A 19,663-nucleotide genomic window follows, 5' to 3' on the forward strand; every position below is an offset into this window, starting at 1 on the left:
CTAAGTGGCTCACCTGATAAATGGGATGTGAAACATGGTCTGCTCTCATACATCTGTAGCATCACATTATTTGGTTATTTATTTGCCAAATTTGTGATTGAATTTGCCAACAGTCAGACATCAGTATTAATTTTTAATATAAACTAAATTACCGCATGATTTGCAAATTGTTTTGGTGACAACAGCATGGAAGCTTCCTTTCTGATTTCCAGTGGGCTGTTCTTAACTGTGAAGTCCATGGAATAAGAGGTTTCACTGAGATGGAACCATGTATAAGGTCAGCCAGCTCCAACAGTATATCAAGTCCAAGACAGTACAGATTATGCTTATTGCACTGGATGAAGAACAGCCCAACTGGACCAAATGATCTAGTTATGTCCCATATTTCCTTGCACAAGGTTCTTACCTGATCAATATCCCCAAGGCGACTGTGGATATCTCGAGACATCTCTTGTAGCAAGCTCACTGGACTCTTGTGCTGCACATGCAGACTGAACATCATACTCATCAATCCTTTGCAGAAATGCACATCTTCTGTGGAGCCAACAATGTATTTACACAGTATTATACCAATGTCCACTTAAAGAGGTGCTGATCAGAGAAACATTTGAAGGCAGCATAAAAGTTTAGAAACAGATCTGATATCTTGTTTATTTTGGGGTTAATTTTTTGAAATTGCTAACTGTATCTTTTTGAAATCAACATAGATAATGTGCTGAAAGACCAATATGCATCTGCCTCCGAACAGGAGACAGCCATTATTCTTCTAAAAAGTCAGGAATGTAAAACATTCAGAACTTATCTCCAGAAAAACCTTCATAAATCTAATTTTAAAGATCCATATTTAACAGAGAATACACGAAGAGCAATTTGTTGCAAGTCCACCTTTGAAACATTACTCATCTTTTGTCTTTGTAATGCTGATGGACCTGTTTCTTGTTTACAGCATTCTTCATTTTATCTTAAAAATTATGAATACATGTGCCTGAAATATTCTTACCTAGGTTACTTTCCTTGCAAATCTTTACTGTCCAAGTTAACATTTGACCAAACTATCAAAAAACACAATAAATTAATTGTAGATCAAATGATGCACATTCAGCTGATATCAGCACTAAATTTTTCATCTCACAAATTTATATAGGAAATACATTTTTTGGATTACAAATAAACTTGCACACATTTAATTAAAATAAAAACTCTTTATTTTACCTTTTTCAGTTCCAACATGATAAAACTAACAGCCTGCCAAAGAAAACTGGCATTGTCATAGCAACATATTTATTGTACAGAAAGGGATATAATCAGTGTTGCTATTCCAAGAAAACCTCTATCATGACTACTTTTGTGAAATTGTTCAGTGTCATTATGCTGACTATGTTTCTTAAGTACCTGGCTGCTTTTCCAAGCTGCTTTCTCTACTGTGTGTTATCCGATTTTTTTAAAGCAGAATAGTCAATTTTTTGTTGTTTTAAACATCTATGCAACATTGCTGCAATTTTCCACACAGAAGAACAAGACAGCTTCTGGGACAAGTTTCATAAATACAGTAAGTAACACTCTAGACTGGTTAACAGATGGCAGATTTTTTCCAAAGTGATCACCAGCTCTCTGGCCCTTGGGCAATGCTATATAGCTAGAAACTGTAAGCATGCTGAGCATGTGAAAACATCTGCCAAATGGACTAGCAGTTTCTCTTTCCCTTCACTATCACCTGCTTCAAATTCCTCTCTCCCCATCTATGTAGCTCCATGAACAATGCATTGGGCCTTCTACTTGCTGGGAGAACCAGAGAGCTCAGTTGGAAGACAGGGCTGTCTAAGCCTTATGAAACTAATTTTATCAGTACAGGCAATAGAAACACAAATAATTGATATGGATGCTGCTCCATTCAATTACTTAAGTAAGTTACCAGGCTTGACATAAGCCCACCTGTATGAAATAGGTTTCCTGTAGAAGTGAGCATCAGAAACAGCTTTCATGTAATGTGTTACTTACTACTTAACAGAGACCAAAAGCTGCACACATTACTTGAAACAACATGACTCAAGAGATTACCGATCTCTCACATTCGTTTAATGCTGTACATACATTATTACAAAAAACCCTGATTCTCTTTGAATACAAAGACCCTTTTCTACAGATTATATATATTGATTGTAACTTCTAGAAAAAAAAAAACAAAATATAATTTGTCTGACTGGATGACACTGTGACCATTCACCTCTGGCACAAGGGTTCAATTCCAACTCAGAAAAACAAAATGCAAAACTTCGCTATCTGCTAAAAGGCTTAAGTGAAATATGTCTGGAGCAATCTTAGCACAGTTTCTCATGGACATGGACCCACAGCACAAACTATCTTTAATCGCCAACTGCCCCTACCTTTCTAAGAACATATATTAAGGTAACTGCTGTGGGAGATGTCAACATATCATACATTTGCAGGAGTGACCACTCTTTCGATGCTGGGGTGGATGCAGAATCTTGGAGAGTAGATACAGGATATAGTTTCCTCTGGCTGAGGAGTGCTTACTAGAGCCACTGGACACTTGCAATGAGAACCAGTAGTAACCCAGTAGTAATATCCCTCACCTTGGTGATCACAAAACAAGAGGAAACCTTGTGATCTTTTTATGACTTTCACTCATTGCTTTATACTGATGAAGAACTAGAAAGAGCTGTCAGAGTTAATATTTACATACTTGTTCAGATGTAGGTTCTAATAGCCGAGAGAGTGTTGACAGTATGCTCACTAAAAGCTGTGCTTCCTTGCTGTTAAAATCCTCTTCATCCCCACTCAGTTGTGTCACAAGGGATCTCTGAGAAAATGGATCAGAACAAACATACCTTAATGTGAAGACTGAATGGAAAATAAAGGGGTAACACGTCCATAATTAGAAACATAAGAGATATTTTTTATAGATTGCTGCAGGTGCACAATTAATGCTGTTGAAAGATGCTCACTTCCAATTTAAAAGCAGCATCACACACAAGAAACTTACCTGGAACTGCCTGATATGGAAAGCTGCTTTCTCTGTAATGTTGATGTCCTCTTGTTCTCCTTCCCCATCACTCACCACATCTAAAAATAAAATAGACAAAACATTTTCTCCATTTTCTCTTCTCCTGAAGGGTTAGCGTTCCACAGGCATGGCAGGTACCCCTCATTAACCGGTCTTCAAGGAACCCAATGGGAGCATCAAGCATTCCCAGAGCAGTTGCAATATTAGTTAGATGCAGAGTAACACTACCTCTACAAAAAAATTTGCTGGAAACAGGTCTGGCAACAACTGTGGAGAGAGAAACAGAGCTAACATTTTGAGTCCAATGTGACTTTTTCGGAATTGGAGAGTGGTAAAAATGTGATGGGTTTTATGCTGTTCAAAAAGGGGGAGGGGTAGGTGGAGTAAAATAGAAGGGCAGGGATAGTTTGGAGAGCATGATAATATTAAAGACTAAAATTTTGGTCCAGAGTATATGTCAATAGTAGAATGAAGGTCAGCACTAAGATAAAAGCAAAATACTATGGATGCTGGAAATCCGAAACAAAAATAGAAAATGCTGGAAAAACTCAGCAGGTCTGACAACATCTGTGGAGAGAGAAACAGAGTTAACATTTCAAGTCCAATATGACCCTTCTTCAGAGCTCTGTTCTGACCTGAGTTTTTCCAGCATTTTCTGTTTTTGTTACAGGTCAGCACTGTCTGAAAGCAAAATAGCATAATGGGTTAATATCAGAAAAGGGTCAGTGCTGTATGAAAGCAAAAACATGAAAACAAAATACAGGTTGGCACTTGTGGGGGAAAAAAATTCAAAATAGAAGAACTCCATTTTGAGCCCAGAAGGTTGTAAAAGTGCCTATCAGAAGATGAGGTGCTATTCCTCCAGTTTGTGTTGGGCTTCACTAGAACATTGTAGCAGGCCAATAACAGAAATGTGAGCATGACAGCAAGATAGTGAATTTAAATGACAAGTGACAGGAAGGTCGGGGTCAAGCTTGCAGACTGAGTGAAGGTGTTCCGCAAATTGGTCACCCAGTCTGTGTTTAGTCTCTTCAATGTACGGGAGTCTGCATTGTGAGCAGCGAGTACAGTAGGCTAAGTTGAATGACGTGCAAGTAAATTGCTGCTTCACCCAGAAGGAGTGTTTGCGGCCTTAGACGGTGAGGAAGGAAGAGGTAAAGGGGCAGGTGTTAAACCTCCTGTGATTGCATTGGAAGGTGCTGGGGGAAGGGTATGAGATGTTGGGAGTATTGGAGGGGTGGACCAGAGTGTCAGGGAGGGAACGGTCTCTTAGGAATGCTGACAGGGGAGTGAAGGGAATATGTGTTTGGTGGCGGCTTCATGCTGGAGTTGGCGAAGGATGATCCTTTGAATACGGAAGCTGGTGGTGGAGTGGAAAGCGAGGACAAAAGGTAACCTTATCACAGCTTTGGGAAGGAAGGGAAGAGGAGAGAGCAAAAGTGCAGAAAATGGTTGGACACAGTTGAGGGCCTGTTAACACTGTGTGGGGGTGGGGGAGTGGTGGGGAGGTGGGAGATACTCGGCTGAGGAAAAAGACATGTCAAAAGCACCCTTGTGGCAGGTAGCATCATCAGAACAGATGCGACGGGGACAGAGAAATTGGAAGAATATGAATGGAGTCCTTCCAGGAATCAGGGTGTGAGGAGGTGTAGTTGAGGTAGCCGTGGAAGTCGGTGGGCTTGTAATGAATATCGGTAGACAGTATATCACCAGAAATGGAGAAAGTCAAGGAAAGGAAGTGTCAGAGATGGACCATTTGAAAGTGAGAGGGGGGTGGAAAATGGAAGCAAAATTGATGAATTTTTCCAGGTGCAGACAATACAGTCATCTGTGTACTGGAGAAAGAGTTGTGGGAGTGGGGCTTGAGTAGGACTACAATGCTCCCTCAAACATTCCTAGGTGAGTACAGGTCAGATTAGATAAGTAGCAAAGCTACTCAACTCTCTTCCATCAAGTTCTGGGAAAGAACATGGGTTGACTGCAGAGTAAACTCCCTCTACACTGTTCCAATACATGCTTCAGTCTCAAACACAGAAGAATATGACACTTCATTCTTGGTATTAAAGGGAAACTTAATTAAACCCTGGATCTAGTTGCAGTATAAATAAGGTTTTGGTAGCTGGATGTCATCTTTTCCTCTTCCCCCTTGTTAGGTTCCTGCACATATTACAAACCATTTCTAATGGTCCAACCCTTAATTTAGACATAATGTGCTCTAAAGCTCTAAAAACGTTTCTCTGAGAGAGGAGCGGGAAATTGAATAAAATGTCAATATGCACATGTTCTGGGTGCTGGCTTAAAAGACATCTTCCTTTCCTATCATTGGCCATTTAAAGAATTGGGAGTGGGGTCAGTGGGTGGGTATAGTAGGCAATGGAGGAAGAGAAGAAAAGGAATAAATCAAAACCATCACAACCACGCCGTTGCTATAAAGTACTGGAAACTACAAAACTTTATCTGCATGAAGGGCAGCTCACATGGGCATGTCAAAGATCAGCAATCAACAGCAAGAAAAAGAAATCTAAGCAAATGTTTTTGAACAACTTCAGCCAGGATCAAACTTCCTGATGCAGATGAGTTTTCAGGTGACTCGAATACAAAGGTTAGTACAAACTGCAGGTTTGTACTATGTATTTGTACATTGATTTCTGGGCTACAGGCCACATATTCTCAACAATTATCAAATGTTGAGTAGTGTGGCAGTACTTGTGACAGCCACAATTGGCACTTTTGACCAGATTTTACTCTTGTACAATCAGTTTTTACTTAAAGGAAAAATAAATACAAAACACAGCAAAGGGACACAGACCGATGAATATAGTAATACATGCCAATATACAAGTAACTTAGGAACAAGAAAACTACACACATTTACCAACATGCCTAAAGCCAACAACTGCAGTATGTTCACGACATTAATGGAAGGAAGGAAAGCAAGATAGAAAGAATAAACTTACAATTATTTATGCAGCAACTTACATGTCTCAGAAACATCTCAAGGCACTGAACCTAACAAATGATTTCGTAATACAGTTGTTTCAGATGTTAAGCAAACAAGATTCCAGGAACAGCAATCATGCGAATAACCTGTTGAGCTTTTGTTTTTGATAATGTTGATTGAGGGACAAATACTGACCAGGTCAACACCCTGATCTTTTTAATTCTGCCATGGGATTTTATTGTCTATTTGCATATGTGGACTGGAATTCGGTTTAACATCTCATCCAAAGATGGCAAATCCAACAACAGTATTGCACTGAAGTATCAGCCAGATTATATGCTCAAATAGAACTTAAATCCACAACTTTATAACACAGCTGAGCTGCGTGAAAATTATTATATAGGCACTCAGCTTTATTTAATTTATAATAATATTTTACACATTTTAACATTTGAGACATTTCATAGACACATCATGTATATTCCAGTGGGATACAGCATTACAAGAACCTGACTGGATCGTCATGACTGAAAGTTCATGATATTCTAATTTGGGTGATCCAATCAGTCTCATTCAATGTTTGAAAGCTGTAACACATGCAGACCCACATGACATTCTCTTACATCTTAAAAAGAGTATCTCACGAAATTCAAATCTTGCCCACTAACCTATTGCACTGAGGAACTGCTGGATCTTGTTCTGGTACCTGTGTTGCACTGTGTTAAATATGCGCAGTAATCCCTCCAAACAGAGTAACGAAATAGTCCTTCCTTTTTCTTTCTTCCCAGATTCTTCTACTACTGATGGGATCGAAGTGTATCTCCACAGCAGAACTCTGCCAAGCAAAAAATAAATGTTGGCAATGATACCAATCACTTTATTGCTCACCAAACAGAATATAATTTGCTGGTACCAGCAATGAATTTATAGAATGTCAGTTATATTGCTGTTTGAATGGTAGACAATGAAAAATAAATTTAATTCTCAGTAAAAATCAGAATGTGCAAGAAATACACAACACATGCAGCAGGATTTGTAAAAAAAAAACAAAATTTACATTCTAGGTGAAATCCTTCAAAGGAAGCTGAATCAGTAAATCTCTTTTCCCTTTCAGAAGCTGGCTGAACTACTGCATGCTTGCAGCATTCTTTGTTTTTATTTTAGAGTTACAACATCAGCTGCTTTCCCTTTCTTTACCACTGGTAGAAATTAAAACGTTTTGACAAGATAATTCTATGGAAATATTTTCAAATAGCTAATACACTATGATGTGATGTGATCTCGTAGATGTGTGAACATGCTGTCTTACCGAGTGATCTCACATAGATATTTGAATGTTTTCTCAGCATTTTGACCGTCTGGTCCATCTGCCTGTCCCGTCTCCTCGAGTTGCTGTATTTTCTGCAAGGCCACACTAACTGCGTAACGCATAAACTCATTACTGGAGCGCAGCACAGACAAGCTCTCTTCATGGCTCTGTGCATTATCTCTTGGGGGGGGAAAAAACACACAGCTCCTTTTAGGAAATTCTAATTAATTTAGCAATTATAACATTGATTTCTGGCACATATTGTTAATTAAAAATTTTCTGACTGAGATTCATAAATTTTAAAGGTAAAGGTATCAAGGGATATATAGCAAAGGCCGGTAAATGGAGTTGGTGTACGCATCAGCCATGATCTAACTGAACGGTAAAATATGTTTGAGGAATGCTGAATGGCTGAGTGCTATTCCAATAATGTGCTGTGACAAAGATCTGTAGGTACCATACACACGCAGGAGCTTTTTAAGATGAGAAACAAAAATAGTTAATGCCTGATGGACTATTGCTATTCTTACAAGCCTAAAAGTTCCAAGTTAAACTAGCCAGTGTCAGTGTGGAGTTAGGTGTTCTCAGACAGGATAGAAATTAAAAAGCTACAAATGCCCTTTGTAGCCTTGGGCTAGTGGAGGGGAAAAAAACTGAGCCCAGATTCCTGTTCCTGATCTCTTTCCAGCAAACAACTGTATTGTTAAACCATAGTTCAGTACAAATACCAGTTTCCACTCTTCCCTTCTAGATCCTTTCCCTGTCCAGAAGCAAAGGCCCCTTACCAGGAAAAACCTTGGTCTTAAGCATCACCTGCTCTCAATTCACTGAAGTTGGTCCAGGATTACTCTTGAAAGGACCTGCATTTCTAACATTATCACGCAACAGTCACTTCACTCCAAAAATGCTATTTTGTGAAGCACACAGATGCTTTTAACGTTAAGGTTTAACCTAAACCTGAGTGCTACTACAAAGCATATCATGTATTTCTCTATAACACGGGGAAATCCCATATATGCACAAAAATTTTGTTGTATATAACACTTCTACTCTGCAAGTCAGCGAGCAGGTCTGTTACCTGAAAAGTGCAGTCAGTAAGCAGGAGACAAAACTGAAGGTTAGAAGACTCCTGGCCGTTTTACTGGATGAGGGTGTTTTGCCTTTTCCAGATTTCTCTTTCAAAAGATCCGAAAGCTTGTGGTAACGGTTGAAAAGACTTATAACATCTTCAAATCGGTTCATACTAGAAGAAAATGAAAATATTCTCATAGTTTCTTACATTAAACATAGTTTACTTCTGAAACAACTTAAAATACCCAAGAAACGATTATTCATGAGGTCCAGGAAGGAACAAAATGTTAAAAGCTTCCTTAGACAATATACAATGAGGAAATATTCGGTCTTGTTACGCATGCTGTAATTTTACAGGAAACTGTAGTTTGTGCTAACAGGTATGAATCAATTCCTAAAGGCTCCAGATGTAGAGTAGCTCCTAGCCCAAGTCAGTGTGTGAGGTACACCAACCGATTATCAGGCAGCAGAATGAATTAATGCAGATTCACAAAGTCATATATTAATTAGGAAGATTTCTGATTCCTTTCACTTTCCTTCTGACTATCTCCCCAGTTAGCAATTCATCCGGTATTGAGCTCCACAGGTACAAGATGGCTATCCTGTGTATGTGATGCTAATAAATGTCTGTCAGCAGGCTTTTTAAAAAATTCATTCATGGGATGTAGGCAATACCAGCATTTATTGCCCACTAATTGCCCTTGAGAAGATGGTGGTTAGCCACCTTCTTGAGCTGCTACAGTTCTTGTGGTGAATGTACTCCCACAGCAGTGTTAGGTGGAGAGCTCCATAGCTAAGCCTTACTCTACTCTAATCTACAATGGGCTCATAAAACAGCTAACAAGAGTGTGAACCGTAGCCAGTTTTCTCCATCCTTAGGTTGCCACTGTGGAGGCCAACGTAACACCTACACCATCACCCCAGCTGAGACATAAGACCATAAGACATAGGAGCAGAAATTAGGCCATTCAGCCCATCGAGTCTGCTCCGCCATTTAAGCATGGCTGATAAGTTTCTCAACCCCATTCTCCCACCTTCTCCCCGTAACCTTTGATCTCCTTACCAATCAAGAACCTATCTATCTCGGTCTTAAATACACTCAATGACCTGGCCTCCACAGCCTTCTGTGGCAATGAATTCCATAGATTCACCACTCTCTGGCTAAAGAAGTTTCTCCTCATCTGTGTACTAAAAGGTCTCCCCTTTACTCTGAGGCTGTACCCTTGGGTCCTAGTCTCTCCTACTAATGGAAACATCTTCCCCAAGTCCACTCTATCCAGGCCTTTCAGTATTCTGTAAGTTTCAATCAGATCCCCCCTCATCCTTCTAAACTCCATCGAGTATAGTCCCAGAGTCCTCAAACGTTCCACATATGTTAAGCCTTTCATTCCTGGGATCATTCTCATGAACCTCCTCTGGACCCTCTCCAGGGCCAGCACATCCTTCCCTGAGATATGGGGCCCAAAATTGCTCACAATATTCCAAATGTAGTCTGACCAGAGTCTTATAAAACCTCAGCAGCACATCCCTGCTTTTATATTCTAGTCCTCTCGAAATAAATGCCAACATTGCCTTTGCCTTCCTAACTACCGACTCAACCTGCAAGTTAACCTTAAGAGAATTCTGGACTAGGACTCCCAAGTCCCTTTGCACTCCAGATTTCTGAATTCTCTTCTCCATTTAGAAAATAGTCTATGCCTCTATTCTTCCTACCAAAGTGCATGACCTCACACTTCCCCACGCTGTATTCCATCTGCCACTTCCTTGCCCATTCTCCTAACCTGTCCAAATCCTTCTGCAGTCTCCCTGCCTCCTCAATACTACCTGTCCCTCCACCTATCTTTGTATCATCTGCAAACTTAGCCAGGATGCCCTCAGTTCCTTCATCTAAATCGTTAATGTATAAAGTGAAAAGTTGTGGTCCCAACACTGACCTCTCCACTAGTCACCAGCCGCCATCCTGAGAAGTACCCCCTTATCCCCACTCTCTGCCTCCTGCCAGACAGCCAATCTTCTATCCATGCTAGTACCTTGCCTCTAACACCATGGGCTCTTATCTTACGGAGCAGCCTCCTGTGCAGCACCTTGTCAAAGGCCTTCTGGAAATCCAAGTAGATAACATCCATTGGCTCTCCTTTGTCTAACCAACTCGTTACCTCCTCAAAGAATTCTAACAGATTTGTCAGGCATGACCTCACCTTGATGAAACCGTGCCAACTTTGCCCAATTTTACCATGCACTTCCAAGTATTCTGAAATCTCATCCTTAATAATGGACTCTAAAATCTTACCAACGACCGAGGTTAGGCTAATCGGCCTGTAATTTCCCGTTTTTTACCTCACTCCCTTCTTAAACAGGGGGGTTATATTAGCGATTTTCCAGTCGTCTGGGACCCTCCCTGACTCCAGTGATTCCTGAAAGATCACCAGTAAGGCCTCCACTATCTCTTCAGCTATCTCCTTCAGAACTCTGGGGTGTAACCCATCTGGTCCAGGTGATTTATCCACCTTCAGACCTTTCAGTTTTCCTAGCACCTTCTCCTTGGTAATGGCCACCATACTCACATCTGCCCCCCGACTCTCTTGAACTTTGGGGACGTCACCCGTGTTTTCCACTGTGAAGACTGACACAAAGTACCTATTCAGCTCCTCCACCATTTCTTTGTTCCCCACTACTACTTCTCCAGTGTTATTTTCCAGCAGCACAATGTCCACTTTTGCCCCTCTCTTACCCTTTATATATCTAAAAAAAACTCTTGCAATCTTTTTTTATATTACTAGCTAGTTTACCCTCATATTTAATCTTCTCCCTCCTTATTTCTTTTTTAGTTGTCCTCTGTTGGTCTTTGTAGGCTTCCCAATCCCCTGGTTTCCCACTGCTCTTCGCCGCATTGTAAGCTTTCTCTTTAGCTTTTATGCTGTCTCTGACTTCCCTTGTCAGCCATGGTTGCCTCATCCTCCCTTTAGTATGCTTCTTCTTCCTAGGGACTGACTAAGCAAAGACCAGTAAACAAATCTGGGACCTTCCTATTCTGAAGGGTTCAGTAACACATCACAAAAAAAAAACCACTGAGCCATTAGTAACACTATTATAGCGATACATACAACACAAATTATTTCAAAGAATCTATGACAGAAAGCTACACAAAATTCAGCAACATTCTGCTTTGCAGCACTAAAGAACAATTTGCTAACGGCATTGAAATCCATGAAATTCAAAACATTGCACAGTTTATGAGTAGAGTGGTTATGCTAGAACTGAGTAAAATACTAGTTATGCCACTGCTACCGTACTGCCAACAGTTCTGGTCACCGCATTACAGGAAGGATGTGATCACTTTAAAAAAGGTACTGGGGAGATTTAGGAGGATGTGGCCAGGTATCAATAATCTTAGTTATGAGGTAAGACTGGATAGGCTGGGGTTGCTTTCTTTGGAACAGAGGAGGCCAAGGGGAGATTTAATTGAGGTGTATAAAATTATGAGGAACCTAGATAGAGTGGATAGCAGAGGGGTCAATGACTGGGCTATAGGTTTAAAATAATTAGCAGGAGAAATGAGGGGAAATAAGGATATACTGTTCACCCAGAGGTGATGGAGGTCTGGAGCTCTTTGCCTGAAAGGGTGGTAGTGGCAGAACCCATCATTATATTTTTAAAATATTCAGATATACAGTTGAAGTGCTGTAACCTACTGAGCTAAGGACCAACAGCTGGAAAGTGCAGTTAGGCTGGATAACTCTTTTTCAGTCAAAATAGACACAACATGCCGAATGGTCCCCTTCATTGTTGTAAGTTTTTCAATGAAAATGCAATCTTAAATATCTGTACATTATAACATACAAAAAAATGCTATAACATGCACATTTGTAGTTTAAAGGCTATATAATCTGTTGGAAGTTCATAATGTGACAGATATTTGTGTTCATACTTAGAGGGAGAAATTTCATAACCTATCAAAAGATCACAATACTTTCAGCTATAAATACTTTGTTTCTTTAAAAAAGAAAAGCAAACCAAACACAACTGTGCATGTATTATGGACAATTCATTAATAGCAAATTTTAGGAACAGGAAAAGAACATTAAGCCCAATATCACAGTCATTTTTCAGGTAATTCACCATACTTCTCAATGCCTTCTCTCGGTGCCAGTTTAAGTCCCATTCCAGGACTTGGGCATATTACCTAAGTTAACATTTCAGTTCACTACTCAAGGAGTACTGCATTCTTGGGTGTTACCATCCTTTGGGTGAGGTTAAACCATAGCTCACTCCCTCTGTTCCACTAGTTTAGGTTGACTTAAAAGATCATACCATTATTTGAAGAGCAGAAGTCCTCTCAGGTCTGACCATCTTTCCTCCCTCATTGATACAACCAAAAGCATGTTAACTGGCTACTCATGGGATCCTAAGACTTTGCAAAATGGCTACCATGTTTGTCAATATAACAGTTCCTATACTTCAAACTAATTAATTGTATGTGAACACTGTGATATAATTTTTCAGAAAAGCAATGGAGCACTCCAGTGCAGTACCTGTAGTTGCTGGTTATGAAATTATGCTCCATCAGAACCTCATACACTCCCATTACCAGGACGGCATAAATGTTATTTTTAATGCCAACGTTGGACGCTAATGAAAAATCTGCTGATTTGTCCTAAAAGCAGGAAAAGAAAAGGCATTTGATAAGATTTTGCTCCAGAGATTGCAGATAAAATTAAAGCACATAGAATTGAAAGCATTCTTACGGCATGGATAGGAAACTAGTTGGGAAATAGGAGACTGCAAATTGGGAGACTGCAAATTGGGACAGGCGTTCTCAGATTGGATGCAGTGACAATGGTAGATCCCATCTATTTACATGACCTAGATTTAGTAATGGAACAGCATATTTCTAAGTTTGCAGATGATTAAATCTAGGAAGCATAGTGAATTGTGAAGAAGAGAGACATTATAAATGAACATACATAAATGAATGAACAGATAACGGCAGTTGCAGTCCAACGTAACAAGGCAGAAGGCAGTACATGTTGGTTGCAAGAATGGCAGATGATTGTAAAAGGGGCATGGAACAAAGGATGAATGAAGGATGCAGGGGTCCAGGTACATTACTCATCAAAAGCAAGCTTCTGTATATCGAAGGCAATCAGAAATGCTAATGGGAAGTATGGAATGTGTAGAGATATTACTATTGCAATTACATGGAGCTCGTACTTTCAGTACATGCCCTCAGTTTTGGATGCCTAGCATTATGAATATTCTGACCTTGAAGAAGGTCCAGTGCTGATTTATTGATATGAAATCAGGAATAAGGGGAGTGAGTTGCATCAAGAGACTGGATAACATGGATTATATTGCCTGGAAGTAATGAGGCAGTGGTAGGGGTTTGGTCAAAATATTTAAAATATTAAGAGTGGAATTGTCCCATATTTGCACTAAGTGTGGCAGTGGGCAGGAAAGAGGACGTTTTACCCGCCAGCCACAAAGGCAGTTTTTCACGTCATATCTGCTTTCCACTTTATTAAATATGTAGGCACAGGAAACACGCCATCTCACTGGTGGGCAGCCTCTGAATAGCCCACCATGCTATTACCACACCGTTTCCTGGGGTATCCCTCTTTCCCAATACAGCTCTCGCCCTGCAGCCTCTTCTCTCACCTGAGGTCACTTCTCCCCCTTCCCCAAGCCCTAGCCCTGCAGCCATTGAAAAGCCACCCCCGCCTTATGGCTGGTCTGGTAGGTAGAGACCTGCTCGTGAGCCCCCTAAAAGTGACGTGGTGTTGTCTAGCGCTGATGACCACGAGTGCTGCCCGTAGCAAGGTAGGCAAACAAATCTCGAAGTCCTGAGGCCAGGTGCATGTCACTTATGTACAGTTGTGAAATGCAGTGGTGGCACAGATGATCCAGCATGGGGTGATGCTTCTGGTGAGCAGGGCTTATAATTTTAATACATCTGCATCTAATTATGTTCCTGACATGTGGCGGTGGGAAAGGTGGCCCACCAGTGACGGGCAGAGCCGATGATCACAAACTGGTTTTGCATCGTCATGAAACTGGTTTTTTGACCTTCCCGCCATATTGTCCACTCAAGCCTGCCATGATGCCTAACGCCAAAGGGGACAGAAAATTCCACTCTAAGTTTTTTTTTATTTATTCTTTCAGAGTGTGGGCTTTGCTGGCAAAGCCAGCATTTATTGCCCATCTCTAATTGGCCTGGAGAAGGTAGTGGCGAGCTCTCTTCTTTAACCACTGCAGTCCATATGCATAGGTACATCGACAGTGCTGTTAGGAAGGGAGCTCCAGAATTGAAAGTACAAACATGAATCGACTCATCTTTAGTAAGGGAATCCAGGATAATCTTAAAATTTGAACTGCACTGAAACATCAATGAAGTGCTTAGAAGAGAAACAGATGCTTACTTGGGAAGTAAGGGATATTGTTAAAAGGGAAGGAATTGAGATTAAAGACAGAGATATCAAGTTTAATGAGCTGAGTGGCCTTCTTCTGTTCTTATGTATGGACAGCATGAACTGAAAATTTACCAGCGGATATTTATCTGCATAGATAAATTTAAATGGGTCCGATAATCTTTTTCCAGGAAACAGAACTTTTCTTGAATAGAAAGCTTTATTAAACAAGTGCTTGTAGAGACCATCACAGGAGCTCCTCCAATTACTCTGTTTGTGCCAGCACAGTGTTATTAAGCTGTGCAGATCAAGTAACTTTAATGTTCATTTTTTTTTTCCTCCAGTCTGAATCTGACTGTGAATTCACAAGCCCAGACTATGCTGGTCCAGATTAGAAAGTATCTCTCTCATACGTGCTACCATTTGGTGGCCCATCAAAATATCTGATTATAAACACATTCAATAGAAACTGATCTAAAATAGGATGAAGTGGGAGTTTAATGAAATTTTTATATCATCCAATTGCACGTTTGAAGTAAGAAACAACACAGACCAAATAGCTTTTACAAGTTAGCATAAATAAAGAGAAATTAAGCACCAAAACCCATAACAGTTACCAGTTCAAAGTCTTCCAATTCACTCTTAATCATTCTTCGAGTGATGCAGTCCAGTTGTTCCTCCAAATCATGCTGAAAACTACCTTCCTCATCATCATCATCATCTTCATCACTACGAGGACAATGCAATAAGGACTGTTTACACCAGGCCAAGCAGTTCTGGATACAACACAGAAGATGTGCCTGTATCAAAAATAAAAGAACATGCTAAATAATGGAGTCTCACAGGAACTGAAGCAAATCACTCAAAATTTATATAGCTCCTTGTAGTAACCTGATTTGTAATACACCTTTAAGACACATGTTGTAATGTAAGATCACATGTTCTAAATACCCAATAGCAGAGTAGCGTGGGCTACCTCTATGTGAGAGAGTCTTGAGTTAATCATTGATGAGTGAAGGCAGAGTTTTATGTTGTGTGCACACAGGTATAGTTGTAGAGTTAGTTTGTAAATAAACATGTGTTTATTCTAGCAACAATCTCCTGATGTTCTCTGTCTCTGTACCAACTCGGACACCCAAAACAAAGCGTGCAACCCGGATCCCTTAGCCGCAGCAAACCAAGGGCACTGCAACCAACACTCCATCTTCAGAAAAATACCAATTAAAATGTAGAAAACTATGAAATAATGAAAAGTCGCGAATGTTTTACAGGCAAACATAGCAGCTATTTTGCATTCAGCAACGTCAGAAACTGTAATTAAATGAGTGATCAGTCAATCTTTTTTAAAAAGTGGTGCTGCTTGAGGAACATTTAACAACCAGAACATTAGGTTCTTTTTCAAACAGTGCTATGAGATCTTAAGCATTTACGTAAACAATTGGAACAGATAGATATGCTTTCAAATGATATCTAAAGGACAATGTGTGTGATAATGTAATAGTCCCTTGCTTCTACATGAGAAGCAGCCTAAATTACAGTCAAATTAGGAAGCAGGGATTGAATACATACCTCTTAAATTAGAGTGGTGCCAACTGAGCCCAGCTGGCCCTACATTTGAGAAAAATTATGGCCATTGTAAGAGTCACTTTCCTACCGTACATATTTAAATGAGCATACTTTTTTTCCCCCTCTGTACCTGTCCTGAAGGTTCGTGGCAGCAGATAGTTCCAAAGGCATTAGTTGCTCTCAATAATATCAACCAAGTGCCCAATTTTCACATGCAAGCTTTGACAGGTAGCAGAGATTTATTGAACCCAGGTCATTTAGCAACACAACTGAGCCATGTGCCCTCAGCAGACATCTACAAATGCATTTTCTGGTTGACGGGTGGGGTGGGGTTGTTTAATCAAGAGCCAAACTCTTTTTTTCTCTACCTTAGGAAAACAGAGGCCAATGGTAGCAACCCTACCACTCTCAGCTGAGGTCAGCAGGTTCATAGATTCACAGCAGAACTTGGAACCTTCCAAACATGTATGGCTCATTCCTTCATAGAAGTAAACTTATTACGTGAGCCAGAGTAACATTTGACACAGCCTTTGGGTACAAAGTCATAAAAAAAACTTCATATTCCAACACAGTCATTTCTCACTGGATAAATTATCAAATGTAATAATAAATTATTTGATTACCAGTGGTTCCTGGAGGTAGATCTGGCCTCCCTGAGTGGTGATGCAACCTTCTAGCTTGATGGGTGGCAGCAGGTCCTCCTCCACTTCATAATATCGCTTCAGCTGAGGCAAGATCAGAAATGCCAATGTTACAGCAGTACAAGTTTATATTTAGGGCTAGGAGATGTATTGTCAATCAGTACCAATTTAGTAATCAAATCACCTGTTGAATACCATATATGTCATGATCTTGCACAAATTAATCTGGAATATTTTCTAATATGCACGGCCCACAGCAAAAGTGGCTACAATTTGGAATTGTAATTGGGGAGTCCTATGGCTGGTGTGGGAAATGGCAAAGTAAATAACATCGGTGCAGAGGCAGACATTTTTCTGAGGTTCGAACAGTATGCAGTGAGTGCTTTCTAGCACATCTATTCCATAATGTACCTGAACTGGGAGTGCTTAATGGAACAGTGTAGGAGTTTTACTCTGCATCCAGCCCGTGCTGCACCTTACTGATGTTGGGTACCTGATGTGGAAACTCTCTCAGTCCCCAGCACTGCCATTTCTCACATACAACCAGTCTGGTTCTCACACACATCTGTGCAAACAAATATATCTCAATAATTTATTTGCACATTCCCAATCAGGGTTGTGTGTCCAAGAAAGGCACTGACCAGATAATGCTGTGATATCAGGAAGAGGAGGGAGAAGCCAACTTAGTTATTGCCAAGCAATAGTAAAAAGGGGTGCAGAAACAGAGTGGCTTAGAGCTTTACAGGCACACATCTTTGAAGGTGGTAGGGAAAGTTGATAAAACAGTTAAAAAGGCATGCTAGATCCTTGGTTTTATAAATAAAGGCACAGAGTACAAAAGCAAGGATGTTATAATGAATCTTTAAATATCACCGGTTAGGCCTCAACTGGAGTACTGCATCCAAATCTGGGCACCACACTGATACCAGGATGAGGGGTTTTCAGCAGATAGACTAGAGAAGTTAGGATATTCTCCTTACAACAGGAAAGATTCAGGAGAGGTTGAATAGAGTTATGATGTCACAGGAGGCCAGTCAGTCCATCAAATCCATGCTGGAAAATTGAGTGGTTTTGATAAGAGTAAATAAGGAGAAACTGTTTTCACTAGAAGGGCTGATAACCAGAAATCATAAATTTAAGATAATTGGCAAAAGAATCAGAAGGGTGATGAAGAAATGCTTTAACTTGACGCATTATCATGAACTAAAATGCACTGCCTCAAAAGTGTGGTGCGAGTAGATTCAATGGTAACTTTCAAAAGGGAACTCGATATACACCTGGAAAAGAAAAACAAGCAGGGCAGATGGTGAAAGAGCAGGGAAGTAGAGCTAACTGGAAAGTTCTTCTGTAAACTTGGCACAAGCATGATGGTCTGAATGGCCTCCTTCCATACCATACAATTCAGTGGTTACTCTCAGAAGTCTCCCAACAGTTGGTTCAAAAGTAGATAACATTAAATAGGTTGGTTACCTCCTAAGTGCCGGACAGTTTATAACAATTAGGTGGAATATATTTTTTCCTACGTCAATTGGGCAATTGCCCCCAGGCTTCCGTCTTGGCAAACCAGTGCCATTTTTGTCTACATTCTGCCACTCACCTGTGAGAGCAGCGTTTGTAAAATGGTATTTGCCAGTTGCGAATTTCGACGTAGAACATCAAATAAACCCTCCAAAAACAGAAGAGAGGAACAGTTAAATAGACCATTAAAGAGCAACTCTTTAACCTGGTCAAAGATATAATGAGAGTAGGGAGGGAAATGCAGTCAGTAACAACCATCAACAACTTCCCTAAATGAATGCAACATTGTCAAAGCACCCAGTTCAGATCACCTTGATGAGGCAGTCCTGTTTCAAATGATAAAAGAAATAAGAAATGACAGTCTCTTAACTATATTACTATTTAAAGCAGTAAGAATGGAATCAGCAGGTTCAGGTTTCCCCTGCTGATTGAAAAAAACAAGAATGCTTTAATATTAACCTAAAAACTGAAGACTAAGATGTGGGGTTCAAAAAGAAAACTTCTTTTCAGCTGCACAGGTAGTGAGTGCTAACAGTTATTATAGAGATCAAATTTGACATATTACAAGGATAGCTTTTAACATCAATACCTCATAGAGCATGAGTCGAACATCAACTTGCTGGCTAAGACAGCGCCTCAGGCTGCCTAAGATCTCCAAACAAAGGGCTTCATTAGCAGAGGCATTGTAACGCATATGTACATCCACTTGCACCTGAACAGTGACAAGATGAAAAGAAACGTTATTTCAGTACTGCTCCCAACCTATAATAGGCATAAAGATCAAAAAGCATTCAAATTTGATCGCCCTGGTTTTTTTTAAAAATAATACACTAAGATCAACCTAACTGATCAACTCAGACCATTCCACCATGGCAACCAGCCTGCATCTCAATACTCTACTGACTAGGAGCCACAGTTTAGGTTCACTCCACTAGATGGCAGGCCATTTCTTAAATTCAACTGGCTGCTCAGCTCAGTCAGTTAGGGTTTGCTTGTTCTGCACAAATCCATATCCACTTCCAAGTATAATTTAATTTTCTTGATTTTTTTTCCCAAAGAAAGGGGAAAGCTGCTCATTACAGAGAGCATATTAATGAACTACTATCATACCAGGCTTTTTAAAAAATCAGACTTAAGACTAAGGCAAGAAAATTAACCCCTCAGGGGCTGGCCTATAAAATTTGATGA

At 40.2% G+C, this 19,663-nt stretch overlaps 1 protein-coding gene across 8 annotated transcripts in view; it reads right to left on the reverse strand.

Moving 5' to 3' along the window:
• fanci (FA complementation group I) overlaps positions 1-19,663 on the reverse strand; it is a 75,653-nt gene that overhangs the window by 30,925 nt on the left and 25,065 nt on the right. For 7 of the 8 annotated variants that reach the window (XM_041174698.1, XM_041174701.1, XM_041174697.1 and 4 more), the window contains 12 exons: positions 19,065-19,187; positions 18,555-18,623; positions 16,940-17,041; positions 15,368-15,550; positions 12,879-13,000; positions 8,354-8,518; positions 7,276-7,455; positions 6,635-6,801; positions 3,005-3,084; positions 2,705-2,821; positions 1,001-1,052; positions 407-534 (listed from right to left, as the gene is read on the reverse strand). In XM_041174698.1, coding sequence (XP_041030632.1) covers positions 407-534; positions 1,001-1,052; positions 2,705-2,821; positions 3,005-3,084; positions 6,635-6,801; positions 7,276-7,455; positions 8,354-8,518; positions 12,879-13,000; positions 15,368-15,550; positions 16,940-17,041; positions 18,555-18,623; positions 19,065-19,187 — 1,488 coding nt within the window. The remainder of the gene's footprint in view (positions 1-406; positions 535-1,000; positions 1,053-2,704; positions 2,822-3,004; positions 3,085-6,634; positions 6,802-7,275; positions 7,456-8,353; positions 8,519-12,878; positions 13,001-15,367; positions 15,551-16,939; positions 17,042-18,554; positions 18,624-19,064; positions 19,188-19,663) is intronic. The other variant, XM_041174703.1, reaches the window with a different exon arrangement.

This window comes from Carcharodon carcharias, chromosome 26 (assembly GCF_017639515.1).
Source record: "Carcharodon carcharias isolate sCarCar2 chromosome 26, sCarCar2.pri, whole genome shotgun sequence".
In the NCBI taxonomy this organism is placed as follows: domain Eukaryota; kingdom Metazoa; phylum Chordata; class Chondrichthyes; order Lamniformes; family Lamnidae; genus Carcharodon; species Carcharodon carcharias.